We start from the raw sequence: 21,740 nt of genomic DNA on the forward strand, positions 1-21,740 counted from the left end.
GACATCTGTACAGAGGATAAGCAGATCTTTTATTTTTATGATTTTATAGAAAAATAGCAAGTTGAAACGAAGTCAAGTAAAAATACTAAAAGAAACTTAAAATGGCAAAGCTTTTGACTAGGAATTGAAATGTTTAATTGCATTTATTACGTTTCATGTAGTATTTCTAAATGTAGCACTATTGACTGTTCATTAGTAATGGTTGATATAAGTCAAGTTCACAATCACTTTTGGCAAACTGGAGATATAACATGAGTTTCAATATCAAAGATAGTATTAAACTGATCCACACACACAGGCTGCATGTGCTTTCCTGCAAGGAGAATTAAACCCATCCAGCTCGGGGAACAAGCCCACATTCCAGAAGCCGGGAGACCCTCGAAGGAATACAATTGAAATCGCTGAGCTCCACTGATCGCTAAGCTGAGATGAAACCCTCTTGGTTCCTGACATGTGATCTAATTCAGTCTGCAGCTCTTTACAATATGGAACTCGACACGATTCTAAAGCAACAGTCCCCACCCAATATATACACTTCACTCGGGCATTGAAGCCCCCCCCCCCCCCCCCCCCCGACTCTAATTAAATTCTCCCCGCTGGAACAAAGGCCACTTCGTTTCTAACGTGTCTGTCAGGGCGTGTTGTGGGGGTTGACAGCAACGATGTGCCCTTCCTGTGCCGCTATGTAGTAGCCTAATATAAGGGTTAGTACAATGTGAACCCTTTGTCTGAACCTTCTAACGCTCTTTAAACTATGTGTACAGCATATACCTCCAGTTCTCAAAAGTGACTTTCTGGAGAATTGGGGAATGGTCCCATATTCATGCAAAACAATGTTAGCACCTTGCAGACTAGAACAAGTCTGGGATGGTTATGGTGACCCATATTGACAGTGGCATGGCAGGTGGTTCAGCTTATTACCACTGGCAGCATAATATGCACACATCTATCTATCTATCTATCTATCTATCTATCTATCTATCTATCTATCTATCTATCTATATATATATATATATATATATATATATATATATATATATATATATATATATATATATATATATATATAATATATATAGCATCTCAGAAAGTGGTAGTCAAGTAATCACGGGTCATGTGATTGTGAGGTAATTGTGAAGCGCATGGTTTCAGACGGACAGAGGTACAGTTGCGTTTGCAATCCATTGACATCTGCATTACATTTTAAAACATTAATAACAGTTTAAAACAATTCCAATCAGTTTCAAAGTATAGTGCAGAAACAACACAGTGCTACAAAACAGTATATTCACAAATAGAGCACCGGACATTATCAAACACAGGATTTACTATGATCTTTTCTGAAGTGGTGGCTAGTTAACCTGTTCGTCTTTGACAAATTAGTAGTTTTACACTTAGTTGTATACACTGCAGTTAAATCATTAAGTCAGCCAGTTATTCAGACAAACAAGTTTTCAATATTCATTTTCTGATACTGTTTGAATTAAAAGAAAAATGAACTTACTTGCGACTAAGATGACACAATAAACTAGTAGTACTGTCGTGAAAAGAAAGCAAGTTGTTGTCTTTTTTGCTTCATCCTGAGATATTGTGTAATTTTGGTTGTACCTTCCAGTAAGTATTCTCCCTATTTTGCAAGATTCATTTTCAGTGTGCCGGTTTTTGATACCTCACTCAGGTAGACAAGATTAATCGATCAATTATTTTTTAACTGATCAAAGCCCGCAGGCGTGACTGAACAGCACTATATGCCAGTAGAACCTAATTTAGATCAAGCACTAGAAATGCAATCTGAAGACAAGTCACTATTTCAATAATTAACTACAATGCTTCTGCCTTCTTATGATAGATACATCTATAAAACAATGTTTAGAAGGTTTGCCTTTTCAATTGCCTTGACTATGGCTCAACTGGCAGGGGTATTTTGCCCACAGTCCCACCAAACCTGTAACATACCCGCATGAAAATAAACTTTAAAAGGTAATAAAAAGAGATTGGAGTTTAATGATAATAGACTACTGTCATTTTATTAGTATGTTCAGTGTGTAATGAATTGTCATCTCAGCCTGTTGAATTGAATAGAACCTCAAGGCGAATGTCTACCATCAACTAAAGAGCAAGCTCTGTGGTCGAGAGATATGTTCGTGTCTTATGCTGTATATTAACTCACCAGCTGCTAGGAGGAGATCAATTACACTGTGCATAATTTAACATTACACTGAAGATTATTTTGTGTTATATTAAAACTCCCTATAAAAGTGGAGTGAGAGAGGATTAAACCAGCTTCAAGTGATAGTTATTTCTAATATTTTCCATCACTCAGAGTGGTTTAAACCCTATTGCTCCAACATTGTGATTCACTGCTGGCACTGAACTGCTAAATGTTTAGTCAGTCTTTCATTTCTTCGTTGCAAACAGCTCTACTGCCTTCATTTACAGTACAGTCTAGAGTTGGCGAAGCTCCCAAGCTTATAGTACAGTCTAGAGTGGGCGGAGCGCCCAAGCTGAGTTTATAGTACAGTCTAAAGTGGGCGGAGCTCCCAAGCTGAGTTTATAGCACAGTCTAAAGCATGGGGAGCTCCCAAGTTCAGTTTCCATGGAGTTTGACAAGCCCTGTTCTTTTCTCTATTCTAAAGGACGATGTCACCAGCCCTAGATATCAGCCACAAGGGCCATATTTTCAAAGGCCTTTCTCCAGTCTTTAAATTCTATTACAAAATCATATTAATGTTACAAAATGAGAAACAAACACGTTCAGAGTGCTTTAGAGAATTTTGGTTATGTTACTTAGTTGTTTGGTTCTAGTAAAATAAATAAATAAATAAAAATAAATAGGAATTACTTGGAATAACTGTTTTGAAAATATGGCCCTGAGTTTCTATTGTGCTTTATTCTCAAAACGGGTACTGTTGACCAGGTCACCTGCTTGAAAAGATCATACCTGAGGCACCTCTTCAATTTTCATTGCAATGCAATTCAAAGCAGTGGCATCCTAACCATGGACTACATAAATATACACAAAAGATACATAGATGGATTATCTAACTTGTATGTGAAGTAAAGCACTCTATACAGAATAGAGGGGCTTGCAGTCAATTACAAGGTTATAAATATAAGTGACATCATAACCCAGAACCCTGAGATGCAATTAGTGTATAACCTAAAGTAATTCAGTTCAGCCCCGTTTACATGCAATATATGGATTCCACAGCATCTGTTAAAATGAGCAGGTTTTTAATTTGAAAACACAGTAAAACATGAATTGCTGTCAGTGCCAGTAGCTATTTGAATTCTTTCTGTGGTGGGTGAGGGTGTATATGGTGGAGGTGCCTTATTCCTCACCATATATAAAATATATATTGATTGACTGATTGATATAGATTTGTACTGTGACTCGCTTGTCAAGGACGTCTGAGCAGGATTTGCATGGGTTTTCCTGGAGGCAACCGTTGATTTTTCTTTTCAGTAGGTAGAGTAGTGCTGCTGTAATAAAATAGTGTTCTACACTCCCAAGGATACCTCTCACAGGTCCTGACTCATATGCAGTCCAGTCTAGTTTTTCTCATACAGAATATAAAGTTGTCCAAATGAACACCGAGCTCCCCAAAGCCAATGTCATGCAAGCCGCTCGTCTCTCCTGCCCGTTGCTGGTATGGTTCAAAAGGCTTATATCAAAGGCAGTTTTCTTTGTTGTGTTCTTGTGTTCTTGGTCTTCAATAAAAGGTTCTCTAGATTCTAGCCTGGGAATTTCAAAACGGGCTGACATTTTCAGTGCTCTGAATTTTTATAATAAAAACGACAGTCAGCAGTTTGAATTATCGAACAAAATAAAAATATAAATCAAAGTAAAAAAAAAAACAAACCAAACCCAATCCCCAATGTAAATGTAAAAATGTAGCGATGTAAATTCCTTATGTTATTATATGCCTATTGTAAGAGGACAGGGGGAAGTTAAACTGCTTTAAAAAATTGATGGACGCCTTTTATTAATTCATTTTCATAGTATTTTTTGGAAATACTTTTCTACATATTGATTAGCATTAAAACCACTGCCCAATTGTATGCTTATATATAATGTACTGGATTTTGGTTTTATAGAGCAGTTTCCCTCAATGTTCTACACCGCCCCCCACTGGCCAGGCACTCATAGATGACACCTGTACTTGAAGGATACCCACTGACCTTCAGTGCTTTTGAGCTGCGGGAGAATTGCTTTAATGAAAATGAGAGTAAAATAAAATTAAACAAAATAGCGGTTTTAAAGATTAATCTCAAGACTATTCATTTGTAGACTACTATAAAAACAGCTACAGTAAGTAAATAATATACCCCCCCCCCCCCCCCCCCCCCCCCCCCCCCCCCCCCCCGACCTGTTTGTTAAAGTATTTCCCCCCCCCCCCCCCCCCCCCCCCCCCCCCCCCCCCCCCCCCCCCCCCCCCCTCTAAGGCTGCTTCACAGGCGTGTACAGTGCTCATGTAGTAATCGCGCAGTACCAGAGCTTATCGGGTTATGGGCAAATACAATCCGGAATGATAAACCTTTGGTGAGGATTGGTGTGAAGTCAGGGAAGTGTGGCAGCCAGACGAATAGAAGGACGCAATCAAAACACAGGGGTACTCATCTTAAAAATGTGGCCCCTTAACAGTGTTCTCTAGCCTGGATATGCAATAAAGTACTATGAATAAACCATAGTAAAAGCATAGAAAAGTCAATGTAATAGTGAATGTATAAAGAAAGCATGGTAAAGCAGAAGCCAGGTAAAAGACTGTGGTAAACTGTATTCCATAGTGCAAGCATGCCCAACTGAACAATCCAGCAACTGCAACTGGTGGTCAGCAAGAGTTGGAATTTGAAAGATATGTTTACTGGTTTTCATTGGATACCCAGCAGGTATATACAAACCCAAAACAGGTTAGACAGCACTGGATTGACTTTAGCACTGAATTACTGAAGCCTCTACAGCACCTTTGCAAAGTTTGAATTGCTGTCCTGAGGAGTTTTGCTTTTCTTTTCAAATGACAGATAACAATATTATTTAGAGTTATCTTCGTCTCTCTCACTCACTATATATTATATATTATCACCAGTGTTGGGAAGCATAACACATTTCTGCAATCTGATTACATTTTCCAGTAACTTGTGACTGTTACGGTTTCTTTTTTCAGACAGGTAACAAAATTCTGTAACTGATTACATTTTATGTGAAAAAATAATGTAGTTATTTTTAATTACATTTCTAACAAGGACTATGGCTAATGCATTACGTGGAAATCAGAAAGTGCTTCAACGGTGCAAGTCAGACCTCACTGTTAATGCCAACGTATTACTTTTTAAAAGTAACTTCCCAAACACTATCCCTTTATAAAGTTTACAAATAAAGTCATCATATTATGCTCTCATCTATGTAATTTACAACATATCTTATCTCTCTCTTTACTACACTCATTCTTGCAAACTGGGCTCTGTTTGTGTGCAGCTGAAATTCAAAGTTGATTTTTTGTTGTTTTTGTTTAATAAAATCAGTTGTATACTAGGGACTCCTATCTGGCACAGTAGCAACCTTCTTAACCAAAAAGAAATACATGGAAAAAGTAATGTACAGTAAGGTACAGTAAACCATATAAATAAGAAATAAGAAGTGGTGTTTAATGCTGTATCCATCGTAGGGAATCTTGAGCTTTGCATTTGTTTTTTTTTTATTTCTACATTATCCGCATGAGGAAATTACAGCATTATAATACACTGCTTGCAATCTAATATTCTCTCTCTCTCTACATATATTAATTAAAACAGGAGGCTCATTAATGATAAACCCAGAAAAGCAACACTACCGATGGCTTGCGCTGAAACGTTTGTGTGCTTCTATTTCATTGGAAGAAAAACACCTCCCCTAACTCCAACGACAGAGCTCTTTCCTTTTCAAGCTCGCTGTCTGTTTGCTTGACACTTTTATCGTGATCCGAGCTAGATCTAAAGAAAATGCTCTGTTTATATTGAGTTATGACTGTAGTTTTTTATCATGGATGTTATTTTCTACCAGTTCTATGCCAGTTGTTCCCAGTGGGGTCCCACTGGGATTTCAGGAGTGCTGCAGCACATACAGAAATATTCTCTCCCAAATCCTTGACTCCTGACAAAGCAATGTTCAATCTTATTTCCATGAATGCGGCTGCTAGTGATTGGGGTTAACGTTGAAACACTTACTGCCGTGATGTCAGCTCTTGTGTGCATTGCCCATATAATCTTCATTTATAACAGCATGTCCCACTGTAGAACAAAATGGGGTGACTGAAATAATTTGAATGGATTCATTGGGTAGGGGTTCTCCATTGCAATACTTAATGTCATGGGGCCAAGACAGACTGGGAACCCCTTTTTGATACTATGATATTAACAGCTTAATTGTCTTTTTGAAACGAACTGTATTTGATTGTGTCTTTGCAACTGTATTTGTATATCATAGTTCATCTAATAAACAGAATTAACTCTTCACTTCTGTTTTGACCTTGATTAACAGAATATCTCGACATTGCATTTAACATAAACTGGTCAATTTTTAAAACATATTTAAAAGAGAGAGAGGGGAGGAAATCATGCCCACTGTTTACTGAATGCAAATTAAATACATAAACCATTTAATATCAACTTTTATTCAAATCAACTGTTTATACAGAATGTGTTATGAAAAGCAGAGACGTTATCTCAACAAGCAGCACTTTATTTTACCCAGGAAATAATTACAAATCATTTGAATTGTTCTAAGATATAAGGATTTTTTATTACTGACCACTGGTTGTTCAAATTATAATCCGAACCTCACAATTTAAAAAAATGCAGAGTGACAAGTGACTATTGCTTCAAACTGTAACCTGCACTATTATTTGAAAGTTTGGTAATTTTACAAACAAATAGCTAAGAGCACATGACAGTTACAATAACAGGCTCTTATTATTATTATTATTATTATTATTATTATTATTATTATTATTATTATTATTATTAAATTAATTAATTAATTAATTAATTAACTCAAATATAAATTAGGATAGTATTAAAAACAAAGACCAATCCACAGATTATCATGGAACATTGGAACATTTTACAATCAAAAAACGAATCTGAACATATATCATGTTAACCTAATCAATATACGAATATCCTTGTTAACCTAATCAATAGTAACAGATATTAGTGGGAACACTTACCTTATTAATTACTCTAATTCCTTCACATCATTGTGGTAAAAATAAAACTTGACCTTTATATCTTTTAAACTCTATAGTCTGTTTTGAAGGTATATCTCCACCGAGGATTCAAATCATTTTAACAATATAAAATCTAGCTGGAAGCCACTCACAACCAGCTAAGCTACTCAAAAGTATTTTACTGCTCATGTTTTTTTAAGGCATTGAGAAAGACATCTTCAAAACATTTGTCATTGATTTTATTACATTTATTTTAGTGTTTATAAATGAACTTCAATTTACCGTCAGTTAATTTCCATTTCTATTGCACAAAAACCACAATGCAGGAAATGTCATTTCTTGAACACTGATTTCTTGAAAATTAATTAAACTAGACAAGAATACAATAATAATATGTATGAGTTTAAGTGATTCCTCATAAGAAATTATAATGAATTGCAGCTGCACAGGAATACTACATAATAAATATTAATAAGAATGGGCAGTCAGTAATAAAAAGAGTTACATTGTATCTTCACCTCCTCTCAGATCACACTGTGATGTCACTCATCTTTTTCACATTTTTATTTACGATTTTGCTGTACATCACAGCCAATATTGGCTGGAACGCATGGCTCACATTGCCAGTCAAAAACATTTTCACCAAATATATTCCATTTAAAAACTTTTGTAACCCGCTCAGATGTCACAGTTTGCGAGCCGCAGAAAACCTGCTTACAAAACGGAAGATCCACTATTTAATTCGCACATTTCAGACAGCTACAGCGTCGCCTGCTATAAACATATCTATTGCCTTGAATTAGATACAAAAACGCCATGGTGTTCACACACACAACTTGTCATTTCTTGTAATATAAAGTGTCAGTACCCTTAAGTCTGGATCAAAAAAGTTGCCTGCACTGGGCATTGGTGAATACTGTTTTTTACAAATTATGCAACGACCCAAGTGTTGGGATAGACTTATTCAAGCCTTGTAGAATAATATATTAACTGAAATGCATCTAGAGTTATGGCCTGTTTTTATCAGTTACATTATATACAAGCCGTATATGCAGCAGTATGTCAAATCACATACAGTGTATACTTCTGCATGAACAGACATGAAAATAGATATTGCAACACATAATTCTGTGTCATTGTTCCTTTTTTCGGAGTGGTAACAATCTTTGCCATTACAAATGCCACATTCATGAAAGGTTGTTAAGATAAAATTATTTCAATGACGTGATACAGTCTAAGAAAATAAGGACAACTTGGTAAAGGAATTTTGAAATGCAATTGTATTTAAAGAAATCTCATTTAGTTCACAGAAACAGCAGTTTTGATAACAAAACAACAAGTCAACCCTTGGTAATGCTGCTAGGGTTGGGGGGCAGTGGTTTTCTTTGAAATGAAGAGTTGCGTAACATAAGAAAAGAACACGTATGAATGTAATCTAGTGTTTTTTTTAATAAAATAAAGATGTAACCAGAGCTGTCAATTTACCACAAGCTGCAGTGCAGTTGTTTTTATCAAATTAGGCAAACATGTCTAGACATCAGAAAATATAATACAGATTAAAACAGAATTACCAAATAATAGAGAACTAACGAAGTTCAAAAATTAACCTCTTATTAAAGTTATTAATTTCTGCTGAAAAACATTTAACAGTTCAAACCTAGTCCCTATATGAAAATCCTAAGAAGTGGTTATTTTAGAGTTTACTCTAAAGAGAAACACAGATATACATGTAATAAGTCAAATACAAAAGTATTAACCTATTATACAAGCAGAAAAGTATTATAGCATTTCCAAACATATTGTAATATTAAAAAGCACTGCAGTATTTTTATAATACTGTAGTATGTGCAGCCACAAGCAGTGTTTTAAAGTAACCAAGCAATAGATGAAACAAAACTGACTTACCACCAGATCGGATAGCCTCCAAACACTCTTGAACCAGAAATCCACACACATAGCATATATCCAAGCAGGTACAAATCCATTAGTTAGCGATGATTACTTTGTAGAATTAATATAGAAAACAAAATCCGAAATGGGGGAAAAAAAAGTTTTGGAAAAAGTATTTTATTTTTTATAACCGGGACAGAAAACCAGATGTCTGTCTCTCTCCTTGCTGTCAGGAGTGTGATACACACACACACACACACACACACACACACACACACTCCCTCTCTCTCTCTCCCTCCCTCTCGGTGTCTTTCTACCCCTAGGTAGCTCCCTTTTTACTGTTTGTAGCAGCACAACCAGAGGCTGATATTAAAAAAGAAAGGGAACAGAGGTTTGAAAATGTCAGTTGCAAGCCAATCACTGAGCATGGCCTTAGGTTACAAAAAAAAGGAGAAGAAAAATGGATGATTCTCCTGTTCACGGCTGTCAATCACATCCCACCCTCTGGTAAAGGTACCTTTATCTTTTAATCCTTAAAAGCACGGGCTTCCCCGAGAACTGAGTGCCAATCCTGCCTCATAGGATCGGGTGGCTGGTCAGACTGTTAGTTTTAGGGGTTCGGGACCCCTGCTCTCTTGTTCCTCGGGGTCTGTACCCCCCACTCCCCTCCTCCTGCTCCCTACACACACACAGTGAAGCAATGAGGGAGCTGCCCAGCTGACTGCCACAACAAGACACAATGGAGACTATAAAGCAATAAAACACAGAGGATGGGACATGCAGGGACTGGCACACCCAATCTGCCCATGGGCACACATTTTCCAACCCTCTACTGGAACTGTAAATACAGAAATCATTCAGGCTCACAGCTTAGAGAGAAAGAGGCAGGAAGCACTGTAGTATGTTGCAGGTGACAATAATGGTTCATATGCATATTGGATGTATGCATATTTATTTTTTTATTTTTATTTTTTTATGTACAGTAGGAAGATACTTCAACAGTATCGTTTTTGTAAGCATTTGTCGACATTTTAAAAATGCCTGCATGTGAATTCCAAGATTATCACCAAGTTGTCAACACTGTAATAAAAATGTCACCATCTGTCACCATCTGTCTGCATCTGTATACGGCTTAGCGAATAACAAACAGGGCTGTTAAAGAACTCTGCTCATTTAGTGAAATAGAACTAACCAAGCCGCAGTAATATTAGTTATTAGTTATATGGTTCTTTAATGTCCTGGGTAGCAATTGCTGTGGTCACATGGTCCTAAGATTAACAGCACTTCCTGTTCCATTACTTTATATATATATATATATACACACACCGTGGTGGTGTAATTGTTAAATAATCGATAAGAACACCATGCTGTTGACGAAGAATCTCTCTCTCATTTAGTGAAATAGAACTAACCAGTACGCATTATATTTAGTTTAGTTTATATGGTTCTTTAATGTCCTGGGTAGCAATTGCTGTGGTCACATGGTTAACCGTAAGATTGTACAGGCACTGTCCATTCAGGCAGACAAGTTAATCCATTACTTTATATATATATATATATATATACACACACACACACACAGGGATGTTAATCCATTCAGTCAGTGATATTCCATGCAGTTGGTGTAGAGAGGTACTGAGCAGAGGGTCGTGTTGATGAATGTGGAGTTTGTCCAAACATGCAAAATTGGATTGCGATCTGGGGTTGTGGTGATCAGGGCAGGTGTTCAAAGCCCCTGTCTTGCTCCTCAAACCATTTATACAGAATTCATGCAGATTCATGGAAAAGTAGCCGCATGCTTATTGTGAAAGTAGCTGTTGACATCATGGTACATGTGCAGCATTGTTGCTTCAACTTGATCTACATTCGATCGGCATTCGTACCAGGAGAACATGCCTCACATATTATCGGGTATATATGCTCATGAAAGGTGAGGAGCAATGCCACTGTCATAGGGTTTTCCCTTCACATCTCTGAATGCATTTTACCCTGACCAGAACACCCCCTGCCTGCAATCCACTCCTGGGCCTCCCTCCATCAGGGGAGCACAGCTCTACTAAACAGTGAGGCAAATTGAGACCCAGGACCCCAGAGGTTAAATACAAAGCTTCTCCACCTAGCTCCATTATAATCAAACTAGTTCTTCTTGGTGCCCTGTTGTACCCAATAGACCCACATGCAGCAGGTGCAGACAGTAAACCATGCTATCAGAGACGTGCAATATATGCTTCAAAGTTTACCTTTTTTCAAATCAATAATGACTAACACTGCGTTTAAACTTACAACTCGGACCTGAACTGAATCAGAGTCGATCACATTAGAAGATGCTTATCATACCTCAGCTGGCTTTGGCCCTGTATGCGTGCACATAACCCCTGAACTGTAGTGTGTGTCTGATGACATCATATCGACCTCCCCCTGGGTGAAGACATTTTCCCTCCACAAAACACAGATGTGTTTAAATTAACGAAAAGCCTGTCGTTTGTGTCACACTTGTGTTTCTACTTCAAGGTGGTCGTTCCATGCTAATTAAGATTTAATTTTGCCATCAGATATGGAGCGATGCATTGAAATTGTATTAGATGTCTAAAGAAACATGTGTTATTGGGTAGATGTACATATCAGTCTCACAACTCTTTTTGTATGGAAATCTAAACAATAACTCCTGTTTATTTTCTTACCCATGAAAAATACTTAACTTAAATTAAAAAACTTTTAATTGTGTCTGTTCTCCCCCTAGAACTCAGGTTTATTTACCATAGCAACGCATCACAGTGCTCTCAATGATACCATCTAAAAAATAAAGCCTTTCATAAATAAAAACATTTCTTTCTAGGTAGCAAATCCAGTCCTTGTTTAAAAGTAAAGTGCTTTTGGACCTGAAGCTAGTGCTTATACATAGGGCTGCTAGATTTACAGAGTGAAAAACACTGACACTATTAAAATAACATTATATAATAACACAATCATAATTCAAAAATTACACATTGGGCGTATGTATTACAGCTTGTTGTTTTTTTTCTATTGTCATCTAATCAAAACGTATGAAATGTACAACAAACAGATTAGAAAACATAGATCAGCTGTTACCATTTAAACATGTGATATGCACATAATCAGAATTATTTATTTGATTTTGAATGGTGCTAACACAACCTAATACATGACTCTGCTGTTAGCTTGCTGAGCACACTGATAGTGTTTTGTAATTTGTAAAAATAAACTTGAATACGATAGAAAAACCAGGACAATTTAACAGTTTTACCATTTGCGACCAGGATAAAAAAATGAAGGCTGAAAACTGGGACGATCCCAGTTTTACCTGGATGTCTGGCAAACCTATTCACATCATTGCACTTACAACAATACATTTAAATAAATTAAATCTCTACAAGCTTGCAGCTTTATTTTTCTAATTGTATAATTGTTAGTGCTATGTGTAGTTACTTTTAAACAAAGGACTGTATTCTCCCCATGAAGGAAATCTTTCATTTTCTTCACTACTTTACTATAATGATTTGTTTAATTGCAGATAAAGGTACCCACAAAACTGAACATTTCCTCATAATGATACGCATCAAAATACGACCACAGGTTAAGTTTGCAGATTTGTGTGAAAAATAATATTTCTGACAATAAAGTTTCATGACAACTAGGCTTGTTTCACATTTATCCCAAATGAATTCTATAAGTCTGTTTGTATTTTTGAATTTTCTGCCTCTCTTTCAGCATTCTGTCAAAGATATTTTTTTGATTGTTGTCAGAGTAACAATCCCAACTTCCTGTTGCTGTTGTCTTTGCCTGTTTGACGCTAATAATTTCGGCGTTGCCCACAAATGTACATGACAAACCTGAGACGGCTGCGTTTATACTACAAAAAAAAAAAGACAGACGCTGTCTCAGAGTTGGCTTAAAAGTGACTGGTGTAAATGGGGTATGAAGGTTTTTCTTCCAAATTTGCTGCCAGGAAATCAGAATTAATCATGTGCTAAGCTGAAAACGTTCCCTGAAATAGAAATGTAACCATTACCGAATGGGTATTTACCTCCTAAGACCCGAATTCTGAATATTGTATACCAAAGCTGCTCATTGAGCCTGTGACACAGATGTGACCCTTCCCCCGAGGGATCGAAAAAAGGACTTTGCTCACTGATCTGTGTTATTTTTCCTTCAAGCCTGCTGCAATCATGGACATAGTGACCTTGAAGGTTAATGGTTACATTTCTATTTCAGGGAATTCGGGTTATGATAATAACCTAGTGTTCCCTTTCAAGTACGAAATGTAACCATTACTGAATGGGTGAGTTTACCAAAGCCATCACAAGGGCAATATTGGAGATGACTGGAATGCTACAAGGCTCAGCTGAAGGCTGCCCTGTGCATTACCATTCAGAACCACAGTAATTAGCTAGGTGAAGAAATTGAGGGAGAAACTCACCTCTATGCCTGTGTTGTAAGGGTTGACTGGGAAGCCGCCCTTAAAACTCTAGTTCCAAAACCAGGGAATTGAGGATCCATGTCATTCAGTCTGTAGAACCTAGTAAAGGTATGGGGAGTAGCCCACACCACTTCATTGTATATGTTCTTGACAGATGCTCCCTGAAATAAAGCCCACAAAGTTGTCATGCCGCTGAAGGAATGGGCAGTGAGCTTTTCTGGAAGGGGCAAGTTGGCCAGCTGATATGCAGTCCTGACCCTGTCTGCTGTCTGACTTGGACCATGGGACCTAGCCCCATAGCAGACAAAAAAAGTGTTCGGACTGCCTCCAACTTTTCGTCCTGTCAGCGTAGTATGCCAGGGCCCACACTGGGCAGAGCGTATGGAGCTCTCGCTCTCTGTCAGGCTGGAAAGGAGGTAGATGGAAAGCCTCCAATTCCACAGATTGGTTGACATGGAATGCCGAGAATGTCTTCGGCAAAAAGGCAGGATTGGTATGGAGCGTGACCTTTGTCCTAGCCTCTATAAGAATGCCTGCATCTCACTCACCCGCTTTGTGGAGATGATAGCAAGCAAGAAAAACACTTTGAATGATAACAATTTCAGCTCAGCTGAATGCTGGGGCTCAAATGGAGGCTTCATGAGTTCATTAAGCACCACGTTTAGCCTCCAGCGAGGAAAAATGTCCTTTATAGGCGACTGAAGCCGCCTAGATCCTTTCAAATATTGCCCCAAGCTCCTGGGAAGACTGGGTTAATTTTGACATGGCAAACTGAAATAGCTGCCAGATAGACCAACATAGAAGGGATTTTCTCTCGCCAAAAAGGTCTTGCAAATATTGCAGTTAAGACACAGTTAAAGACACAGACACAAACCCAGTTCTCCAGACACAGTGGGAGAAGGGTGAGCAGTGGGAAGGCGTATAACAGTTGTCTCGGCCACTGGTGTCCTAAGGCATCTATTGTCAGAAGGACCCCACCTCCTATTATGGAGAACCAGAGAGGACAGTGGGTTGATTCCTGGGAGGTAAAGAGTTTTATCTCTGCAAGAGGTCTATCTCTGCTCTCCCGAACCTCTCCCAGATAAGGCTCACCAGCTCGGGGTGAAGCCATTCTGAGCTGCTGAGGACCCCTTGAGAGGAGATCTGCCACCCAGTTTGTCACCCCGGGCAGATGAATTGCCCGCAGTGAGAGGAGATTCTCGTGATCCTACAACAAAAGTTACAGGCCACGAGATGGAGGCCTGAGGCTGCCCTGGTGTTTCATGTAAGCCACCACTGTATTGTTGTCTGTATGGGCCCTGCAAGTTAATCATTAACAGGGGAAGGAGGTGAGAAGCAAACCTCCACCACAGCTTCACCACACCCCCAAGCCCCACAAACCAGCCTGGTGCTGTTGGATGCGGTCCCTTTCCCCGTGCTAGTCGGTTCCCTGCCGGAATGCCTGGCCCAACCCTCCACTTGACCTTGCTCCCAGGTTGCAGGACTGTCAGGCACAATTGCTTGTCTGGTCCCTTCCTCCGCTCCCCCTGGAGCTACAGATATCACGTCACTGGCTTCCCGCGGGGCACAAGGCTGCAGCGGGACGTAACTAGCAACAGGCTGCAGTGCAAACAGATACGTGTAAATAGAAAAACTATTACAGCGATTACTTTAATATCACATATAATTTGTGTAAAAACACAATGAATGCCCATATATACAGACAGAAGCAACGAGTACTTATCTGAATGTGGCTCTCCGATCAGGTCAGTCTTGAAAGGAAAAATGGCCCTGAGATCTGTGAGCACAGTTTTTTTGATCCCTCAAGGGCAGGGACACAGGATCAAAGAGCAGCTTTGGTATATAATTTTCAGGTTTCTGGTCTTAGGAGACAATACCATTCGATAATGGTTACATTTCGTACTTGAAAGGGAACTAGCCTCTTGAAACTAATGTTTAAAAATGTACCTTAAAACAATCAAATACACACCACTGTGCTATTCCAAGGTAAAAGCATATCAAATCATCATATAATGCATAGCTATTAATAATATGAGTGGCATGACCACAGACCTATGCATACAAAAAAAAAAAAAAGAATTTGTCAAAGAAAGTTTATTTTAGTATTACTACATATAAAGAAACAGGAAGGAATAGGATTATCTAATACGGTTTTAGTTTTTGCCACAATATACTGCATTGCAGTGGATAACTGTCTTGGAGCACTGCAGTGCTTTTTTGTCTGATTTGTATGTTGTCATCGACGTGAGCACCCTATTGGTGTGCTGGAAACAAATCTTCCATTGAGTTGAGCAGGCCTTTATCAATCTTAGACAATGCAGCTGGTCTGGCAGCCTTTGAAGGAGGGCTAATACTGCAGTGCTCAGTTGGCAGGTGCTTCTATATCAAAGACTGCTCACATTTCCATTAACAGACTCAAATGTTCCTTCACTGAAGATTTCCACCATCAATTTCCCAAAAGGAATAGAACAGTATCTCTCTAAAAGAATTGAAACATCTCGCCTCCAATCTGTGCCTTCTTTGCTGTTTATGGCTTTGTTTTATAGTGTTACTGAACTGAACCCCCGGCAGTGTTAAAGAAACATATTGCTCTCCTTTGCTGTATCCCGTATTGTCCTTATTGCAGCAATTGTTTTTTCAAAATATTCCCGATTGCTTTTATATTTTTATATTTTTTATTCACAAATCATAGGTTACTCAGGAAAGTTCATCAGGAAAATGCTTATTCTTCTGAGCACCGCAGTGTATCCAGCTCATGCTCCCTCCTGCAGCAATGTTGGTGCTCTGATTGAAATGAGCAGCGTATTGTGAGAACAGAAAACCAGCACTGTAGCAGGAGGGAGCATGATCTAGATGCACTGTGATCCTTAGAAGATTATATATTTTAAACTCTGGGTGATCTTAATACTGACACTATTCAACTATTTTCAATTCCAGTTGGGATTATCCACCAGCATGATTAATTGACTCATTTCATTACATTCAAAGGTGCAAGCAAATTAAGATCTGACGCTGTTTATATCATTTCAAACACTTTATGCTATTTAAATACAGCTGTAAGTAAAACCTGCCGTATTCCTTCAAATTTAAGACATTTCCCTCGCTCAATTTGAGGAAAAAATAAAGCGGCAAATAAAGATGAATTTACAAAGTTATAACCTCAATTACCCATATAAGAAAACAATGAATGGGAGCAGTTTGTGTCCGTCTGTTGTCACACAGAGCATTACAGTTCTGTGCTGCTTCTCATTTCCAGTTGTGATGATTCACACCTGTTTTCTCCCTTTTTGTGAATTGTGGTATTGCTTGGCATGTCGAAAAATACAAAAGCTTTTCCGATCTGTCCAAGCTGTTACTGTTTGTTAGAACGGAGCCTAATAACAAAATGCTGAAAAATTGCAAAAGCTTATCTTCGAATTCCTCAGGAAGCTAGTGACACTGTGAAAATGGCTGTCTGTATGTCATGGATGATTTGAGACTGGGCAGTAACTTTTTTGTTTGTCTTTTCTCGGCAGTCAGTCACGTTGCTGTTTGTGTACTTGTGCACTTACGTTAATGTTTGGCCATTTTAATACTATCCTCAAATTTAAGATGCAGGCCATTCTTGTGAAGAAAAAAGGTTTAGAAAGTGCGTATTAAATTCGAAGGAATACCGTATTTTGGTCTGTAGGACACTACACTAAAACAAGATCATATTTTTGGTAGTAAACCCCATAGACACAGTGCAGACTTACTGGACACTAGGCCTCCAGCTGCCAGGAGTCAAGAAACACTGTTGAATTCCAATCCTTACTCAGCCTAAGCGGAGTGACAACACTATCCACTGCCCCACCATGCAGGCTCAATAAAACTCCAATATCCAATAATAAAAAAAAATAATAATAAAATAAAACAATTAAAATTCCCATTGCAGCTGCCAGAGAGCCAGTCAGACTGGGGAAGAGGGGAGAGGGGGAGGGAGAGAGAGAGAGAGAGAGAGAGAGAGAGAGAGAGAGAGAGAGAGAGAGAGAGAGAGAGAGAGAGATTTCCATTTAGAAGAAGGCAGAGTCTAAGAAGGGCAGTGTGTGCAGCGAGACAGAGGACCCCTGCAGTGATGGTTTCTAAGGCGACTGGAAGACAGTCGGAACCAGGCTGGGCCTTTTCACTGCCCTCTCTAAGATGAGGGGGAATGTACGAATGACAAAAGGGGACATGTGTTCAATCCCTCTCCACCTCCCGCCCCCTCCCACTCAATACGGGCCTGGTCTGAGACAGCCAGCTAATAAAATGAGGATTAGGAGGGCGTCTACACTGCCCGATGTAGCAGAAAAGTTTCAAAACTTTTTTTTTTCTTTCTTTAAATACTCCACACAAAGGGATCTTAAGGAATTACACATTTCCTTGAGATTCAGCAGCGCTTTCCGCTCCCTCACTATAATGAAGTGCCTTCAGTGGAAGCGAGGGGGCGGGTGGTTAAATATGGCTTGATCCTTCGTCCATATAGACGGTCCTTTGCGATTTTATTGATCTGGGGTTCAGTGGAGCAGGAGGTGGCCGTATTACCAAACCGTCTAAAGAACTATGTGAGAAAAAAGGGCTGAATTGTCATTCTGCTAGGATTCCCAGATTGAACTATTTCAGTTGCCACTAAAGTTGTTGGCTGAGATTCTATTCTGCAGACTTCAATTGTTTAATAATACATGTTTTTTTTTTTGGTTTTAGTTTTTTTATTTAGACATTTTATTTTATCCTTTCATTTTAGAAAGACAAAATTCATCGTTGTATTTATTTATTTATTCATTTTCAATTTATCTTGTTCTGTTCAACATTTTAATATAGAATTCTATATATATTAAAATAATAATAATAATAATAATAATAATAATAATAATAATAATAATAATAATAATAATAATAATAATAATTAACATTTGTGCCCATGCAGAATGCTCAATTTCACTTTAGCAAGCTATTTTAAAACCTTTCCAATAGCAAATGATTCCAGTCCAATGCAACCAGGTTTTTCACATATGAGAAATCAACCAATCACTGTTGAGATGTTTAACAGTAGTGAAATATGTACTGGGGTATAGTCACCATATTGTATGCATTTCATATAAACACAGTTGGATTGCAAAATGACAGGAGATGTTCAAAAGAACCTTGCTTCTGTTATTTGAAGTTTTCAGCTATACTGAAGATATTTTTTTTTGTGAATTTCAGACGTAAGGGTTTATATTCACCCCTAAAGCCCATTACAAGTTGAATAAATGCCATTTACATTTATTACCATCCACATGATTAAACAGCTGAAGTAATAATAGACTAGTTGATACACATACGTTAACTTAACTTTTGTGTACATACGATACACATTAACTTCGGAAACTATATTAGAGGATATTCATGTCTATAAATAAGGAGGACTGCCCTGTGAACCACTGGAAGAGATGATCAGGATGTAATGGAAATCAAAGTGTTTAATTAGGAGACTGTGAGTACGGGACATTTATCTTTGTGAAACCCGGAAGGTTTGTGGTCTAGTTAACAGGCTCTGATTGTGTAACCCGGAAGGTTTGTGGTCTAGTTAACAGGCTCTGATTGTGTAACCCGGAAGGTTTGTGGTCTAGTTGGTCTGATTGTGTAACCCGGAAGGTTTGTGGTCTAGTTAACAGGCTCTGATTGTGTAACCCGGAAGGTTTGTGGTCTAGTTAACAGGCTCTGATTGTGTAACCCGGAAGGTTTGTGGTCTAGTTAACAGGCTCTGATTGTGTAACCCGGAAGGTTTGTGGTCTAGTTAACAGGCTCTGATTGTGTAACCCGGAAGGTTTGTGGTCTAGTTAACAGGCTCCAGTTGCACATTTCCTTGTCCTGTAAAATTCTAACATGTGATAAGATTTCGGCCTGCAGTGAAGGGCCTTGAAAGCAAAGTATGACAAAAGAAACGTGGGAAAATCATAACCAAAAATGGTAACGGTATACCCCACACATGAGAGAAGCTTGGTAAAGCATAGGAAGATATCATAGTGCACCGTGTTTTTGTTAATAGTTAATATTATTATATAATAATATTTTCCAACTGTTATAATTGAAGACTTTAATAACCATTATTTAATCTTCAAGACCTTTCAGTAAACTATCAATTTTAGTCTTCAGACAAGAACAGAAAATGATTTTACGTCATCTTCAAAGACATGTGAAGACAGTAACTAAACTGATATTGGTCTACTACTCAAGTGAGGCTCTAATGAATTCACTGACTGGCTTCTGTAATAAATAACCCAGGACACTATGTGTGGGGATTTGAAGATATTTGTATCTCCCTCTTACTCCCTCAATACCTTCTGAAGAAGTGTCAACAGACGCTCAAAGCAGCCCCCCTCTGGAGTGTTGTAAACACAGTGTCACAAAGACGAGAGGAAAGCAGTGAGCTTATGAAGCCCTGTCCCCTCCCCACCACTCCTTTCAAACACACAGGACACAACACGAAAGCCCCCTGGACACACATTAGGAAGATCCTCTTTTCTTGAAGCTCTTTGTTGTTTAATCCTGGGCTTCCTCCACTAATATAATCAACTCACTGAGACAGCCTCTTCCAGCCAGGGCAACCGACAGTTTGCAAACAGGGTCACAAGTTGATCCCTTTTAGTGTAGCAGCCCCTTCTGAATTTGTTTTCCCACATTTACTCCTAAAGTCCTTCCAATATTTTTTCCATTTTCAAAGATGCAGATAATTATACAGTTCTAGCTTTCTGGAGTTCTCCAACATATAAGAACATAACAACATAAGAAACTTTATGAACGAGATCAATGCTTATCTGGCTCCCAGCAGTTGGGTCTTAAAAGATCCCAATGATGCAGCAACAACATAGCTTTGCATCCTGTTCCATTCTCTCACCACTGTCAGTGTAAATAGGGTCTCCTGCCCTCTATCTATGTCCAACAGTGTCCTCCGGTCCTGGTTACAGTGTGGCACTTTAAATATTGGGGATTAACTTAATAAACTCCTTTTAAGATTAAAAAAAACTTCAGTCAACTACCCCCCCCCCCCCCCCCCCCCCCCCCCCCACCCCCCCCCCCCCCCCCTCCCCCCCCCCCCCCCCCCCCCCCCCCCCCTCCCATTCTTCTGTGTTCTAGGCTTTACAAATTCAATTTCCTCAAACTTTTTCCATAACTCATTCTTTTAAGCTCTGGGACTAGTCTAGTTTACATGGTTTAGTTAATGTGGTGACCACAACTGAATACAGCCGGTTAGACAGTTAGTCGTCCAAGTATTAAGTTAGGTTCTTCTTCTTCTTCTTCTTCTTCTAGTACTACTACTAGTAGTAAACATTTACATCTGTGTAAAACTACTGGATCCTTTTGACAGTTGTTGCATGACTCTTTTAAGATAATAAGACTGCACACGCTTCCTATAGTTAATAAACACCAGATCAAAATGATGTCCTGATTCCAGAAAAAGGTTCATGTGATCTGAGAAAAAAAAAAAACAAATGAGTGGTGCACTGCCATTACTAAAATTACTGCCATTTATTATTATTATTTATTATTATTATTATTATTATTATTATTATTATTATTATTATTATTATTATGTAGTATTGTTAATATTGTTGTTGTTATTTGTACCCCATTTGCTCAAACATAAGACCCTGAATACTTGTTGTGAAGTTACTGTGTCCCATTTCTATGTATAAATCAAAAAATGAGGCAATAACTGACCTCAATACGGCACATTCAGGTTCAATGATGTATCTGCTTGTGGGATCAGCCTCATCTATTGGTAAGACAAGGTAATGCAGTACATGGGTAATATTTGAGTGGAAACTGTGAAACTGCAGTACTGGTGACACCTGGTGGTCAGTTAGGTTAAAGACAGATATTATCAATGGCAGGAGCTAAATCAGCTGAACTTATTTCCTTTGATTGGTGTAAGTCATACAATCAAGGCCCTTTTATTTTTATATCAATTTTTTTTTAAATGTCCTGGATTTTACAAGAGCTATACAGTAATTTGTTTTCAGCCAAAATTAGGCTCTATATAACGTACTAGATATATATATATATATATATAATGGATTCAACTGTGATCCACCACCGTGTGATCACTGACCACAGACTACAACTCTCAGCAGCCATTTTACTAAAGCATACAAAACTACGTCTCCCACAATGACTCAATTTCCCGGCGCACACCGGGACGTATTTCCGGCCGCTGCCCGGTTTGT

At 38.4% G+C, this 21,740-nt stretch overlaps 1 protein-coding gene across 1 annotated transcript in view; it reads right to left on the bottom strand.

Annotated features, from left to right (window-relative positions):
* wnt3 (wingless-type MMTV integration site family, member 3) overlaps positions 1-9,312 on the bottom strand; it is a 40,247-nt gene extending 30,935 nt beyond the window's left edge. The window contains exon 1 of the mRNA XM_041231333.1: positions 9,111-9,312. Coding sequence (XP_041087267.1) covers positions 9,111-9,190 — 80 coding nt within the window. The 5' untranslated portion in view covers positions 9,191-9,312. The remainder of the gene's footprint in view (positions 1-9,110) is intronic.
* Between the last annotated feature and the right edge of the window lie 12,428 nt (positions 9,313-21,740).

Source organism: Polyodon spathula, chromosome 28 (assembly GCF_017654505.1).
Source record: "Polyodon spathula isolate WHYD16114869_AA chromosome 28, ASM1765450v1, whole genome shotgun sequence".
NCBI lineage: Eukaryota > Metazoa > Chordata > Actinopteri > Acipenseriformes > Polyodontidae > Polyodon > Polyodon spathula.